The 16,957-nt window shown below is 45.4% G+C and overlaps 1 protein-coding gene across 1 annotated transcript; it reads left to right on the top strand.

Moving 5' to 3' along the window:
* Positions 1 to 11,794: 11,794 nt before the first annotated feature.
* LOC132891111 (ferritin, middle subunit-like) lies at positions 11,795 to 16,547 on the top strand. The gene is made up of 4 exons (XM_060928574.1): positions 11,795 to 11,931; positions 12,052 to 12,198; positions 15,785 to 15,910; positions 16,010 to 16,547. Exons 1-4 carry the CDS (start codon positions 11,827 to 11,829, stop codon positions 16,163 to 16,165), a joined length of 534 nt encoding a protein of 177 aa, XP_060784557.1. The 5' UTR covers positions 11,795 to 11,826; the 3' UTR covers positions 16,166 to 16,547.
* Positions 16,548 to 16,957: the final 410 nt, after the last annotated feature.

Genomic DNA, 16,957 nt, shown 5'->3' with positions numbered 1-16,957 from the left:
GAAGTGTTTATTAGAAGTTTCCATTACAATTTGGCATCCCTGGGTGGGCCCTACGTGTCTGATCCTCGGATGACGGGACACTCCCAAGGCCATGGTGCAGAGCTGAGAACTCGGACAAGAAACCAGACCGTCAGGGCTCACCGAACCCGTAAGCGATAACTTTGCATTCTTGTGTAAAGAAATTTGTGGAAACAGTATTTAAAGACTGATATAAGAGATGGACAGAAGTTGTCCCAGTCAAGGAAGACTGATATAAGAGACGGACAGAAGTTTGTCCGAGCTCAGGAGGACTGTTAAGCTGTGGTACCATCAATATGTTTGCAGAAATGGATAAAACACAATTTTGAGACAATAAACCGCGAGTGGTTTATTGGGTTGTGTAAGAGACAATCCGCCTAAGTGACGACTGTGTAACGGCTCACCTCCTTGAGAGAGGGAAGTACGGGTGCGTGTTTCGACGGATTCACGTTCAGCGATTCGTAATTGGGAAAGAATTGAATCTTGCTCCCTTTGTTCTGCGTGAACAACTGGCCTGTCGTAGGAACGGGATAGAGAGGTTCGATCACGAAGTCGCCAAGACACACTGGTGTGCATACAAAATATTGATGAATTAACAGAGTACTGTCCTCCTCCAAATTCTGAAACAGAGAAATAGATCTTGTACACATGTGTGAGTTGTCTTTGAGGTTGTTGTGCTAAATGATATTTACCTTAAGCTAAAGTAGGTGTCAGATAAATTGTTTACTAATAAGAACATACCTAAAGGATTATTGTGTTGCATTTTTGGACATAGTCCAACCTGTTCTTCTTGTGATCCTAGTAAAAAAAAACTCAGCCAGTGTTGTCATAACTTATTGATATAACAGTGTACAATGGGGAACAGAAATGGCAAGTTAGGGAAAGGAAAGAAAAAGCAAGTAAGCCTGAGGCTACATGTGCTATAATAAGAATTGGGTGTTCCTATGACAGCCCAAACATCCAGTTTACGGTATGAAAACCTCGTATGGCGAGGATTGTTTGGCACAGTTTGACATATGGGTAAAGGACTTAGGATTCCCTGAGAAGAACAGTTTTAGTCCCAGGCAGATAGAACAGTTAGAAGAAAAGTTGAAACGGAAGGAAAAAGAAGAGTCTGCACATAATGTTAAGTTCTTAGGGGACTGGAGGGCATTTTCTGCATGGAAAGAAGAAACACTTGAGAGAGTACAAAGGAGAGAAATGACAGGCAGGGTGCTCACCCTCTTCTCGGTGTTTGAAATTTCAGATGGACCCTGACCTGGAGTCTGCCCCACCACCCCAACACACACTGCCTCCTCAGCAAGGCAGAGCATAACTCCCACAAGCACCTCACCCACAGAAAGGGGGAGAAGTCGAGACAAAGCAAAAAAAAACTGAGCCTCTGGAATCTCTACCAGCCACCTCCAGCATCAGCACCTCTCCTCGCTTCTCCGTCACACATGAGATCTGGTCTTGCATCTTGAAGGTGATATGGTGAAGGGGGAGAGTTGCTGACCAATGGAGGTGCGCAGAGGGAGTGTGGATCCCCAAAGAGGAAAACTCAAAGTGTATCAGCCAGTTTCAGTCCATCTCACTGTTGAGCGTCGAAGGGAAGGTGTTCTTCAGCATTGTTTCACCGGAGACTCACAGAGTTTCTTCTCAAGAACAACTACATTGATTCCTCAGTGCAAAAGGGGGGCATCCCCGGAGTTCCTCGTTGCTTAGAGCACACTGGGGTAGTCACACAGCTCATCAGAGAAGCCCATGAGAACAGAGGCAACTTATGTGTGCTGTGGCTGGATTTGGCCAACGCGTATGGATCCATTCCACATAAATTGGTTGATCTTGCACTACATCGCCACCACGTCCCCAGTGCGATCAGGGACCTGATCCTGGATTATTACAACAACTTCAGGTTGAGGGTCACTTCTGGGGAAGTAACATCAGACTGGCATCGGCTGGAGAAAGGGATAATAACTGGGTGTACCATCTCAGTTATCCTCTTTGCCCTGGAGATGAACATGGTGGCCAAGTCAGCTGAGGTGGAATGCAGAGGCCCTCTAACCAGGTCTGGCATACAGCAGCCCCCCATACGAGCATTTATGGATGGCCTCACTGTGACAACAACATCAGTCCCAGGAGGGAGGTGGATCTTGCAAGGCCTTGATAAACTTGTCACCTGGGACAGGATGAGCTCCAAGACTACGAAGTCAAGATCCATGGTGCTAAAAAGGGGGAAAGTGGTTGATAAATTCCGCTTCTCCTTGGCTGGAGCTGCTGTCCCCTCCATTAGTGAGCAGCCAGTGAAGAGTCTGGTGAAGCTGTTTGACACATCTCTGAAAGACACCGCTGCCATTCAGAGGTCCAATAAAGAGCTGGAAAGTTGGCTCACCAAGGTCGACATGTCAGGCCTACCAGGCAGATTTAAGGCCTGGATCTACCAGCACTCCATCCTACTGCAGGTTCTATGGCCTCTGCTGGTGTACTCAGTCCCAGTGTCAACAGTGGAGTCCCTGGAGAGGAAAATCACCAGCTTTCTCTGAAAATGGCTGGGCCTCCCTCGCAGCCTCAGTAGTGCAGCCCTCTATGGAACCAGCAACATCTTACAGCTCCCATTCAGTGGTCTCACTGAAGAATTCATGGTGGTATGCACAAGAGAAGCCCTTCAGTACAGGGACTCCCGGGACCAGAAAGTGGCAACAGCCAGCATTGAGGTGTGAACAGGGAGGAAGTGGAGAGCGGAGAGAGCAGTGGAGGTGGCAGAGTCACGCCTCAGGCAGAAGGAGCTGGTGGGGACGGTGGCCATCGGGAGAGCTGGTTTGGGCTTTTTCTCAAAGACCCAAGTGGGCAAGGCCCGAGGGAAGGAGAGACACCAGCTAATCCAGGAAGAGGTCAGAGCAGGCGTGGAGGAAGAGCGAGTGAGCAGAACAGGGGGGCTCAGGCAGCAGGGGGCATGGATAAAGTGGGAGGCTATCCTACAGTGCAAGGTCACCTGGACAAACATCATGCAGGTGGACCTCCATAGCATTCATTTTCTCGTCCAGGCTGTATATGATGCCCTACCAAGCCCAGCCAACCTCCATGTGTGTGGCAAGAGTGAGACACCAGCATGCCAGCTATGCTCTGGAAGGGGATCCTTACAACATCTGCTGAGTAGCTGTCCAAAGGCCCTTGTAGAAGGTCGCTACCGCTGGCGCCACGACCAAGTGCTGAAGGTGGTGGCAGAAAGCATATGTAATGCCATCACCCCTGGCAAACACCATCTTGCCCCGAAGACCAAAATTAACTTTGTCAAAGCTGGAGAGGAACCCTGCCGACAGTGAAGAACAAGGTCAGGGCTCCTCTATACAGCCTCTGATTGGCAGCTGCAAGCCGATCTGGGAAAGCAGCTGAAGTTCCCTCAGCATGTTGCTACATCACCACTCCGGCCAGATATAATCATCATCTCCGAGGCAACAAAACAGCTGATTGTGTTCGAACTCACAGTGTCCTGGGAAGAGCGGATGGAAGAGGCAAATGAAAGGAAACACGCAAAGTACCAGGTGCTGGTGGAGAAGTGCCGGAAAGGGGGCTGGAAGACTCATTACGAGCCAATAGAGGTGGGCTGTAGAGGATTTGCAGGGCGCTCACTCTGCAAAGTCCTCAACCAATTGGGCCTAACAGGAGTGACTAAGAAGAGGGCCATCCGATCCATATGTGAAGCCGCAGAGAATGCCACAAGGTGACTGTGGATAAAGAGGGCTGATCCATGGGCGGTTGCTGCTGGGACGCAAGCTGGGGTTTGATCAAACTCAGCTGGGTCGCCTGGGCGAGGGTGTCTGATGTTGAAAGACCCGAAACACCCAGTGACCCCAGGTTACATCACTGATGATGTGTCCCAGTGCATCCAGAGGATGTATCTTGCACACCTAAAGGATTATTGTGTCTCATTTTTGGACATAATCCAACCTGTTCTTCTTGTGATCCTAGTAAAAATAACTCAGCCAGTGTTGTCATAACCTATTGATATAACAGTGTACAGTTAGGGAAAGAAAAGAAAAAGCAAGTAAGCCTGAGGCTACATGTGCTATAATAAGAATCGGGTGTTCCTATGACAGCCCAAACATCCAGTTTATGTAAACCTCGTATGGCGAGGATTGTTTGGCACAGTTTGACATATGGGTAAAGGACTTAGGATTCCCTGAGAAGGGCAGTTTTAGCCCCAGGCAGATAGAACAGTTAGAAGAAAAGTTGAAACGGAAGGAAAAAGAAGAGTCTGCAGATAATGTTAAGTTCTTAAGGGACTGGAGGGCATTTTCTGCATGGAAAGAAGAAACACTTGATAGAGTACAAAAGAGAGAAACGACAGGCAGGGCTCTCACCCTCTTCTCAGTGTTTGAAATTTCAGATGGACCCTGACCTGGAGTCTGACCCACCACCCTGACACACACTGCCTCCTCAGCAAGGCGGAGCATCACTCCCACAAGCACCTCACCCACAGAAAGAAGTCGAGACAAAGCAAAAAAAAAAACCGAGCCTCTGGAATCTCTACCAGCCGCCTCCAGTCAAGCGCCTCTCCTTGCTTCTCCGTCACACACGAGATCCAGTCTTGCATATGGCGACGGAAGAGACACCCTCCTGGACTTGACCACATGCTCACCAGTGGGTCCACAAGGCTGTAACCTAAAGTCTGAAGTCCTTCATCTTCCAGTGGTGGAAGTGGCTGGAGCTGACAGCGTGCTTCTAGTCCACAGACCCTGGATGACAGCAGATATCAAGGAAAGCATGGCTTCTCTTCCCAATGTGAGAGAGGTAGGAGGAAAGAGATTTGGTAACAAACTGTTGATGTTTTGCAGAGAATTCCGACCAACAACCCATGAACTTCGCCGCCTACTCAAGACCAAGATGAGTATAGATTGGAGCAAGGTTTCCAGAGAGTGGCCAGAAGCCGACCAGCGGATGGCAATAGTGAGTATAGAAATACCCTCACTGCTTTGTGTTCGTCTGATCGAAGCTTTTCCCTTGAACATAGACATGACTAAGATCAGTATGTGTAAGCAAGAAGATGGTGAAGTGGTGTCAGCGTTTCTCGCTCGTCTCACCGCCGTGCACGAGAAACACAGTGGCCTGACCAGACCCGTGACCCTGGCTGGAGTGGAAGGCACTCCTGAGGTCTGGGAAGTGCACCTGCAGAACAGTTTCCTGAACAGTATGAATCCAGCAGTGGCCAAGTCAGTAAAGCAGCTCTCTGTCTCCTGTGGGAAACTGCCAGCCTCACCAAGATTGAGCAGTACGCTGTGAATGCAGAAAGGCTGCTGAAAGAGAAGAAGACAAAGTCAACACAAAGAGACCAAGACCTACACGCCGCCACTCTCACTTTTCTCCAGACTGCTCAGCCTGGACAAAGAGGAAGAGGTCGAGGTAGGGGCCAAGGCAGAATGACCTGGGGTGACCCGTCCTGGATAAAAGGCACAACGTGCTACAACTGCAATCAGAAGGGACACATTGCTTGAGATTGTCTCCACAGTAGCAGCCAGAGGCCCCGTGAGGAGTACAGAAAAGCAGACTGATGGGCGGACTCTGGGAACAGGCCCCGCACAGAGAACAGGGGAGGTAACACACACACACCCCTGATGATATACATACACATAGACAGGAACGGTCACATAATGTTAAACACATTAGTAGCAGAACCTGCATGCAACAGCAAGACTACACAGAAACGCCCGATACACCAGTCCAAATAGATACACCTGAAGTTGCATTAAGTTTGTTAAAATACACAACTACTCCCTTCTCTAAACTCCCTTGTATGCCCCTCACTGTATGTGGGCATGTGTTGATTTTTTTTTTTAGTAGATTCTGGAGCGGGACACTCAGTCATACAACATGGGGTACTTCCAGTAGACCCACCGCTCAGCACAAATTCTATTCAGACGATGGGCATCTCAGGATGACCTGTAACTGAAACTTTCTCAGTCAACCTCCCGTCTTAAAGCGAGGGAGGAATAGTTACGTCCCACTCGTTCCTCATCTCACATACATGTCCAGTAAATTTGTTAGCACACGATTTAATGTGCAAATTAGGAGTAAATCTCACGTCCACTCCAGATGGACTAACTATTGAAGTAAGTGAAATGTGAGGTTTACGGTATGGTCTTGGAAGCCCCCTGTATGTGTATGTCTGGTGGCTCTGCTCAGATCAACTCGCACAATCTCCCAAACACCTTGTACAGCTCGCACACTTGAACAGCTCATCAGTTGACACAGATTATATGAAAGAGGAAGATTTGCATTGCACAGCACATGTTCACCAAGGGCAAGATGTAGAGTTTGAAAAGACTTGGTTTGCAGACCCCCATGCACGTGAAAGATTGACCCTCAAAACTACATATTGGTCTAAACATTATTGCGCTGTGCAGGTCCATTTTACTCATTGTCCGAACAGCTGCATCAATGTTCATTGCAGTGTTCTCAAACATGTAATGCATGGCCTCGTGTCAGAGGACTCTGAGGTCGGCTGCTGCCAGCATGATTTCTTTGACATTGTTAATTCCATACCCCATGTCTCATTAGCAAAGCCATGAGCCGGCCATTGGAAAGATGTGGGGAAATGGGTGAAGAAGTGCGCAGCCAATGGCAATGAATGGTCCCAAACAGAGGAACCTAGTGTGTTGTTTTGCCAAAAGCTTGGGGTCTACAAACAAAGTCATGCTATGTGTGTGCATGTTAAGCGCAGCGTAATATTAGCCACTGTTGACCAGGGTCCTGGGGACCCCGGCCATAGTGGCCTGTTTGTCTCTGTTTCCACAGGCATAACTCCAGCAGAGGTGCACCCCGAATTGGCAGGCGTTCCAAATTCCGTTTTGAAATCTGAAATCAGATTTCAGGCCTAGACAGACCCAGTACCCACTCAAACCAGAAGCAATCGCAGGTATGAGACCAGTCTTTGATTCATTGCTGAAGGCAGGTGTAATTGTCCCTTGCCAGGACTCTCCAGTGCGCACTCCTATTTTCCCAGTTAAGAAGGCAAGAAAACCGTCCCAGCCCGATGAGTGGAGGTTTGTCCAAGATCTGCAAGCAGTCAATGCTGTGGTTGTTCCATGCACACATGACGTCCCTAAAGAGCGCTCTGCAGACCACACCCACACTGGGATTGCCTGACCCCAATAAACCATTTGTTCAAACTGTAAATGAAAAGAAGGGTTGCATGACCTCTGTTCTTTTGCAGAAGCACAGGGATAGAGTAAGACCTGTAGCCTACTTCTCCAGCAAGCTGGATCCAGTGGCGGCTGGAATTCCTGTTTGCCTGTATGCAGTTGCTGCAGCTGAAAAGGTGGTAACTGCTTCCAGAAATATTGTGGGGTATTCTAACCTCACTCTTTTGGTCCCACATGCTGTCTCCCTGCTTCTGTTGGAGAAAAAGATGTCACATTTGTCAGCAGAAAGATGGTTAAAGTATAACACTGTCATACTTGATATGCCTAACATCATTGTGAAACGTTGTTCTGTTCTGAATCCTGCCTCTCTTCTCCCGACAGAGGACGATGGAGAGCCACATGACTGTGTTGCTCTCACTAATGATTTTTGTTCCCCCAGGGCAGACTTAAAGAGCGACCCTTTGAGAAATCCAGACATGGTCCTCTATGTGGATGGTTCAGCCTCCAGAGACCCAGAGACGACAAAGAACAAAGTAGGTTTTGCCATAGTCTCAGATCCTCAAGGCTTCGTGTCTGCTCTCAAACCTGTCGGCGCAGGCCGCAGAGCTCTGTGCCCTTATCGAGGCATGCAAATTGGCTGCAGGGCAATCTGTCAATATTTTTACGGACAGCAGGTACACATTTGGCATTGTGCACAATTTTGGCACCATTTGGAAACACAAATTCTCACTAGCACAGGATCTCCCATTGCACATCATAAACTGGTCTCTGAGTTGTTGGATGCTATTCTACTCCCTAGAGCCATTGCTGTGTGCAAGTGTGGTACCCACACTAACAATACTGATCTTGTGTCTCAAGGAAATGCCAGGGCGGACGCGGCAGTTAAGTGTGCAGCCTCAGCTTCCAGTTCACCCTCTAACCTTGCTTTTCCTCAGGTTTCTACCCCCTGTTTACAGCTAGCGGACCTTCAGAGCACTGCCACCCAGGACGAGAGACAAGTCTGGAAATGGGCCGGCTGCATCTTTGCAAACTCGTTCTGGGTTTGTCTCTCATGCCGTCCCTGTCTACCAAAACACATGTTCCCTTTCTATGCAAAATTGGCCCATGGGCTCACCCATGTGTCAAAAGGGGGGATGGTAGCAGAAGTAACAAAGAGATGGTTCATAAAGGGGTTTTCAAATTACACTGTGAAATTTTGCAGGCAATGCTTGATATGTGCACAACATAATGCAGGTCAAGGTATCAAACTAACTCAAGCAGCACACCTAATACCAGACAAACTGTTTGAACATCTCCAAATGGACTTAATTGAACTGACACTTAGTGAGGGAAAATGGGTCCCTTAAAAATAAACTAAGCAAAGCTTGTGCAGAAACAGGGCTAGGATGGACAAAGGTCCTCCCTGTAGTACTCACACAAATGAGGATGCAAACTAGGCCTAAATATGGGTTAAGCCCATTTGAAATTCTGTTTGGATGAGTACCCAACATGGGGATAGGGCCAGACCAAGGAACACTGCTGGACACCACACTGTGTGATGATGCAATGTTGAATTACTGTGCAACGTTGTCCTCTGCTTTGAAATCTATCCACAAACAGGTAAAAGAAGCACTTCCCAAGCCCGCTGAGGGATCTACAACCAGGGGATTGTATAGTGGTGAAGGACTTCTGACGAACCAAGTGGAACAAGCCACGGTGGAATGGCCCATTCCAGGTCCTGCTCACGACCCCAGTGGCAGTGAAGGTTACAGGCAGAGTGATGTGGATCCACACTAGCCACTGCAGGAGGGTTCCTGAACCAGCTGAGCAGGAGGAAAAGGAAGGCCTAAGTGACCCGGACACTGGTAAAGCGTGTGAGGAAGAAAGGCATCACTGCATGGAACAGTGCAAGTATCACATCAATCACGCACGCACCCTCAATAGGGAAGAGCATTTCGGTGTCTAGCCGATAGATAAGTCTTAGGGTTTCGAGTTTCCTCCAAGTCCTGGTGAGGTGGGACGAGGGCTGATAGGGTGTGCCCGCCCTCTGAGCACCAACAAATGTCAAGAAGGACAAGGGTTAACTCGGTAACATCACTGAGGCACTGAATGAGATGCGCAAGGTTGCTGAACAATTACGAGCAGATGAACATGGAGGAGTCAAAGACAGCTGGTGGCGTTGGTTTCGTGGATGTAAGACTCTGATTCCATCCACCACACTGGTCCTGGGCTTAGTGATTGTGATGCTATGTTTGCTCCCTGTTTTCTGTCAATGTTGTATGTCTGTGTTTCAGAGGCAGCTGACAAATATTGGTTACCAGATGGTGAAAATAGACCCAGACGACTTGCCTGACTGGCTTCCAAACCCACACAAAGACTATAACCCACCGTTTGACGACATCAGCACAGCTGACATGAAATTAGCCCTAGCTTAAAACACCCTCATTTGTGGTTGCTTTTCTGTTCTATTGTTTCCTGATCTATGTATATAGCTTGCTAGCATTAACTTAAGACGTCTATGTCTTACAAAACAGCCTTAGCATTATCCCTGTACACTCAATGACGTGTTAAGTCGAATCTCTCCGAGAACTCTTACCACTGAAATTGTGTACATTTCTTTCCTTTAGCAATTATTATCCTGTAGGATAAAAAGGGGGGAAATGTGAAGGAAATTTAGTGAATGAACATTCCTGTTCTCTGTGTTTCTGTGTGTTGAGCTCAAGTGGCCTAGTGTACTGAGAAGAGTTGTTTTTCCACATGCTGTAATCGCCTTTCTGTGGCCTTGGCTGGTGGTAAGCAGGGTGTCTGAGTTCCTGCACATCCCAGAGCATGCCAGGTGTACGCTTTAACAAAGCTTCATAGAAAATCTCGAGCCAATCATGTGAAGATGCGAGCAGTAAGCGAATGCCTTTAGAGTATAATAGATAACAGCCACTAAAACACAACTCAGAGTGCGCAAACTCTCAGCATCACTGAAGTTTTGTCTTCTTTTCTTCTTCTTCTTCTTCTTCTTCTTCTTTTTCCTTTCCTATTTTATATCTCTGTTTTATATTATAAATTATTAATTATTTTATATTATAAATAAATTTAATATTATTTATGATTAGATCACAACCATTCAGACAGTGAACCACCAAAGAAAAAGCATGCTGCCAACTTGTGTAATTTTTCAGCAATATAATAGTTATGAGCTATGAAATAATGTACGTTGTTTTTGTTTTAACTAATTTTCAAAAATGCTATCCTGTTTCAGTAATATTTACTGAAAATAAACTTATCAAACATGGTCATGATGTTTGATAAGTTTTAGTAGCCCTCCACTAGTCAGAGGAGTGGAGCCAGTCAGATGAAATACCCCTCAGTGGTCATGAGATTTCTTGAAAGTGTGAAAAATGATGTTCTTGTAATTTGAAAGTTTGCATGCATTTTATTCTAAAAGTTTTCTCAAATTTTTAAATATGTGCTATGAATTCTGTGGAAAGGTCTTGGCTTCGGCACCCTTGACCCCCCAGCGGGGCGTTGCCCCTGCACCCCAGTGGGGGCATAGCCTGCCCCCACACCCCCTGGCTTGACATTCTTTTTTTTTAGATATCCCCAGTGGCATGCCTGGTTTACTGTTTGATCGTGATTTGTCATCTTGTAAACTAATGTGCATGCTTTCATTTTGCTAGGACGTCCTGATAAAAAAAAAAAATATTTACAGGGACAATGATGTAGATTGGGCTCCTACGTTTAATTAGAGAGATAAGATAATCGAGATCATCCACTGAAACACAAAGACAGAGCTCACAAGCACGAAACTGCTTCCCTGGCCGTGCAGTTACAGTGAGCTGTGATCACTTCTCAGTCGTGTTTCACCAGTCCCCAGGCACCCCAAAGGGATCAATAAAGTTCTATCTAATCTAATCTAATCTAATCTAATCTAATCTAATCTAATCTGTACAATTTTATATCCACTGTACGCGACTGAATACGACCTATTGATGCTGGAGAGTGGAATCAGCACCCTCAAACCAGAGCTTGATAGTCCTCGTTGTGGGTTTCACACAGCACAGGAACAAAACTGCTGCATCACACTTCACTCAGGAACAAAACTTTTCCTGACTATTTTACTGTCGGCTGAGGGAATTTCTCCTCGCCACCGTCGCCTCAGACCTGCTCATAAGGGATAAATCAATTTATTAGGGATAAAATTAAAGTTAAGTCTTTTAAACTTTAACTTTTGCTCCCATGTTGATCATGTAACTCCTTTTGGACCACCATATAAATAAGTGCTTGCACTTTATTGTATTATAGTTTATTATGTTATTATATCATGTTTATACAATTTTAACAATCAATCGATCGATCAATCAATATTTTTTCGTGAAGCTGCTTTGCGACAATTTCTGTTGGTCAAAGTGCGAAACAAATAAACTGACGACTTTGTCAGTACCAGTCTGTATTAGCCAATGTGGCTTTACCCCGCCTACTGCGTGGTTAAATTCTCCTATGTGATTGGCTGATTGTCTCTGCGTCACGTTGCCACAGTGAGAATAAATGAGAAGGCGGTCGGTTCCCCGCACAGATCTGGAAGGAGGTTCTTGCTTTAACAGTGATTGAACGGAACGGCTTCCTGCTCGCATTCTGTTTATTATTCGGCGTTTAACAGAAGGTCTATTATTATTATTATTTATTTATTTATTTTTTTTGCGTTTTAAAACCAGCCGAAATGGAGACTTCTCAGATCCGTCAGAACTACCACCGCGACTGCGAGGCCGCCGTTAACAAGATGGTGAACCTGGAGCTTTACTCCTCCTACACCTACACCTCCATGGTGAGGAGCTCAGAGTGTGTGTGAGTGCGGTGGGGTTGGAGGTGGAGAGCTGGCGGAGAGGGTGTGGGATGTGTTTCTGTGCTTTACGGCTCGGTTGTTTACATTATTATTTTACCTCAGGCCTGCTACTTTACTCGCGATGACGTCGCGCTCGAGGGTTTCGCGCGTTTCTTCAGAGAGAACGCGCACGAGGAGCGCGAGCACGCGGAGAAGTTTGTGTCCTTCCAGAACAAGAGAGGCGGCCGCGTTTTCCTCCAGGACGTCAAGGTGAGAGCGCAGCGCTTTATTTCTCATCCCTGTATCTGACTCTCAGGAGGAGGCGCTCCGCCAGCAGCAGTGCGGGACTTTCGGGTGCGTTTCGGGTTAAAGGCAGGGGTGTAGTCATTTTAGAAGTGAGGGTGATATTGTTCAGAGGTCTACTGAGCACCACAAACAGCACAGCACCAGGGAACCGACTTTCATTCTTTAAAATGATGTACTATCAACCTCTAAAGTCAAAATCTATAAAGTAAAACTTGTAAGTAGAATTAATAGTAGTAGTGATATAGCTAGTTATATTCTCTTCTCACCTGTGACCAGTGGCGGTTCTAGACCAAAATTACTAGGGGGGGCCGAGGTGTGGCCAGTGTTTTTTCAGGGGGGCATATATAAGGACAAAACATGGCAATGTTTAAGCGTTCAAAATGTTTTGTTTAGTTTATTTAAAACCAAAACAAAGTACGTTGAGCATAAATACAATGCAATAGACATTGTCTCAATAGCCTAAACATAAAACAAATTGTGCTCAATAAATCTTAACCATGTTTCTCTTTTTTGTAAAATAACATTTCTGTTTTTGCATACAATGAACCTTTTCAGACGTGGCTGCACTGGAGTGTCGTCCAAGCACTTGCTGATATCTGGAGAAAGATGAATGCAGTAAATGAGTGTGACTGAGAACATTATTCACTTATTAATTTATCTATTTATATTTATTAATTATTCAGACTTCACACTTTCAGGGTAGGCTATATGAATTGTAGGCCGACACTGCTCGCACACTAGTCTGGTTAACACCAGACCATATCACAAGTGAAATATGGTCTGGAATCCGCCTATTGAATTTCTCGTAGGGGAGGTGTGGTGTACGATTGTCAACGGCTGTTTATTGGACGTTGCGAATGTCTGTCATTTGGCGTATACGTAGCCCATGGCCAATCATGGCTGTTGTACCTGGTGACGTAGTTAGAGCGGCGAAGAGACTGTAAAGCCAAACACTTTTTTTTTTTTTTTAAAAGCAAACTTTCGCTCTAAACTATTCAGAACAGTGTCTAAAGCTTGATCAAGTTTGGTTCGTATCGCTCGCCGCCATGTTAAATGTGATCTGTAAACAGTCCCAGATAAACTACAAGCTTCCGTTTGTCGAGTAGTACGCGTCACTGTCTTTCCACCCCTCCCCACTCTCTGATTGGCTCCCTAACTCAGGCGAGCCTTTAGACCATAGTTTCCATGCTGTCTTTTCAGATCGGAACGATTGTGCAAAGCAGCATGGGATTTCCCAGGCTACTCGCACACATTTGTTCAACATCACAAACCTGATGGTGCTGTACTTGATATGCGTGGTGAATCTGGTTGTCCCTCAATCTGATCCTGAATGTTTTCATCCTCACTCTCAGATTGCCTTTCAGATGCCTCACTTTCCACCTCTCCAACCACCACCTCTTGTGCTCTCTCCACCTCTCTCTCTCCTCTTGCATAATCTTCATCTTCCTTACTGTTTTTTGCCAACAGGGGCAAAAAAGGACATAATGTCCTTGCTCCTTTTCATGATGGCCTATAGTAGGCCTATACTAAAGTAAACGGAGAGGAATGTAGCCTCTACATATCACAAGGCCATTCGAGTTTTACAAGAAGGTTAAACGCTGTTGGTTATTTTACCCATTTCCCAAAAATATTGTTAGGCTACTTATTGCTGTGCAACGCACTTTTAAGAGCGCAATAAAATGGATTTATTATTGTAGTGAACAACAAACACGGATATGTGCAAACACGTTACGAAATTGAATAATTTTCCTTCGCCTCTTTGCAGTAGCCTAGTCCTTGCAGGACTGCAGCTTATCTCACGTCCAAAGTTTACAATTAGTGCTGGTGCTGGTCTTTCTGCTGCAGGCAAGTGTGCGTGTAGCGCTTTAAGGAGTCCGTGTAGAACACGCCATCATGTCAGTTCTGATCTTCGAGCCAGCGTATGTCGACATTAATAAATCTTATCTGTTCAGCACAGGGGCCAGGAGCAATTTTACAGGGGCACTGGCCCCTGTTTAAAACCGCCTGTGACCCTGCTTAATTGTCCCTGTTAGCCTCTGGTCCACTGTCTCCTCTCACCCTGCTCTTTCTATTGTAGCAAAGATTTAAAAAAATGTGGAAAGCAACATTTTCAAAAGAATTAGGAATACAGTAATCAAATTCATGTACTTGTCCTACCACAAAAATAAACTAAATCTTTACAAACATGAGTCAAAGGAACACAAATGCATCTATATTCTTATTTCCTACCCAGAAGTGAGTAATCTTAGAGTAGCCAAAATAGTAACATTACTCAAGAGTATTGTTACTTTAGAATAATATTACTCAAGTAAAATGTACTTTGCAACAAAACGACTCAAGAATACAATTTATCCAAAATTACTCAAGTAAATGTAACGGAGTAAATGTAACTAGTTACTACCGCCTCCAAGTTAGCTAGCTTAACTAATTAAATTGACATCTATATCTTTTTAGCTAAACGTTATCTACATTCAACAGCATTACTCAACTTGCACAGTTTGTTTGGAAAAAAAAAAAACTCAAGTCTTTAGCCTCTTGGCTGGTTTGCTGAACATACAGAAGCACTGCCCAGATCTGAATCACACCAAAGATACTCGTACAATATTTTCTAAAGTGTCTCTGATCACACATGACAGTGGTGTTTGTTTGCCACCTTAGCTCAGTCTGCTCATGATGCGTTTAGAGGCGGCTCGGAAAAAACGCATTTCCACATGTTGATGAATGGAGTGGTTGTAATGGCTGTACAAAGTGCAGAGGACAGAGGGCACAAATACGGGAAGTGTGGGGAACGTGTACCCCACATCTGCTACACCCATGGTTAAAAGGTCACATGTTTGTGTTGTGCATTTTGTGAATCTGACTTGTAGCCCCATTAGAGCGTGGGAATGTTCAGCACATTCACTGCCCCAAACAGCGCGACACTGAAGTGGTGACTCCATGATTAAATGCCCCCGGTGTCGGATATGAAGCTGTGAAGTTTACTGGAGGAGGAAAACAACTTGAGCTCAGGTTTTAGAGAAAAATCTCATGGTCTTTAGCGTGGATGTGTGAGAGAGCTTTAATGCGGTGAGATTAATATAGATTGGCTGATGGGAGAAGAAACTGCTTAGTCAGCACACTGTTCCTCCCTCATGAGGGATTTTATTTTAAATTGACCCTTAAGGTTTTAGCTTTCTCAGGTAGAGAAGCTGATGACCTGAGAGGGTTGAAATGATGAGCCTTTAATTTTATGGTTCTGTCAGAGGTAAACGGTGTCTGAATGGGAGGGCTGTGGTTTCAGTGCAAGTGGCCACACCCAGGGATCCCCGTTCTTAGCATCACTAAAACTCTTTGAGAATATGTAGGTGATCTTTTAATTGTTTAAAGTGTGGCTGCTTGTTTAAGCTTCTATAGTGATCTAAGCTACAGAACAGTGGTCCTCAAATGAAGATGGCTTTTAAAAATTACTGGTTCCTGCTGTGAGGGTTTAAAATGACCTGAGCTCTGATCCTAAATCAGACCTGAAGAGGTGTTTGTAATGTGTGCTATAATCAGGTGTGTGCCCTTTCAGAAACCAGAGCGTGATGAGTGGGGCAGTGGACTGGAGGCCATGCAGTGTGCTCTGCAGCTGGAGAAGACTGTGAACCAGGCTCTGCTGGACCTGCACAAGCTCTCCACTGATAATGGAGATCCTCATGTGAGTGCTGAGAGAATGTTAAACTGATCATGATTCCTGTTGGCTGTTGAGGGTGAGACTGCTCTACTTATTGCATCCGTTTTCTTCATTGTCCATCAGCTCTGTGACTTCCTGGAGTCTCACTACCTGAATGAGCAGGTGGAGACCATAAAAAAACTGGGTGACCACATCACCAACCTCACAAAGATGGATGCCGCCAACAACCGTATGGCTGAGTACCTGTTTGATAAACACACCCTGGGAGGAAGGAGTTAAAACTGCCTCTGCACTGATCAGCAGACCCTCCATCATTAACCCTATGAGTTGAAACGAGAGTAACTTCCTGTCTGTAATCTCTCATTCTCATGTGGAGGATTAAACACTGACCATTTAAATGAATAAACACTGAGATGGGCACAGACCTGTTTAATTCTCTTTTCTTAAATCCTACTGAGCTATTACACGCGCACACACACACGCGCACCCCCCGGTTGAGGCTCAATTGTCTGACAGTGTTGTGGAGGTATGGAAGTCCTTTTATTTGTTGGTGTTGTAAATAATCAGATTACTGGCCTATGTCTCTCTATGAATAAATGTGTAAAGGAAATACCTGCAGGTAAGCTGTAACTGCATAATTCTAACCTTGTTTTTCTTTCCATGGTTGGGGTTTTAAAGGGCATATCATGGTTAAGTTCAGGAGCAAGATCAATGTAATTCTCCTATTTTATATTAAACTTTGGTCAAATATGTAACACTGTGCAGTGAGGGTTTTTTTTAAACCTTGTGCAATACCAGAGAAACTCAGTTGAAATCAAGCCATTTGCCTCTGAAAACTTGCCATTTGGATTTCACGGCAAACATTTCACGAAAATCAGTCATCTGTGGGACTCCTCCCTCTGAATCCTACGTCAGTGCTGGCTTGAGAAAATGACCTGGTGGTTTTCTGCAAATTTCAATGTTATGTAATTACTAAAATGGTGAACAGATGTATTGTAGGGTGTAGCAACACATCTTGATGGGATTAGTACTCCATAGTTTTCCAAAAGACCAGACAGAGAAATGAGTGCT

The sequence above is a fragment of the Neoarius graeffei genome, chromosome 9 (assembly GCF_027579695.1).
Source record: "Neoarius graeffei isolate fNeoGra1 chromosome 9, fNeoGra1.pri, whole genome shotgun sequence".
In the NCBI taxonomy this organism is placed as follows: Eukaryota; Metazoa; Chordata; class Actinopteri; order Siluriformes; family Ariidae; genus Neoarius; species Neoarius graeffei.
Note: the sequence above shows the minus strand (reverse complement) of the source record. Positions and strands in the feature narration are given on the sequence as shown.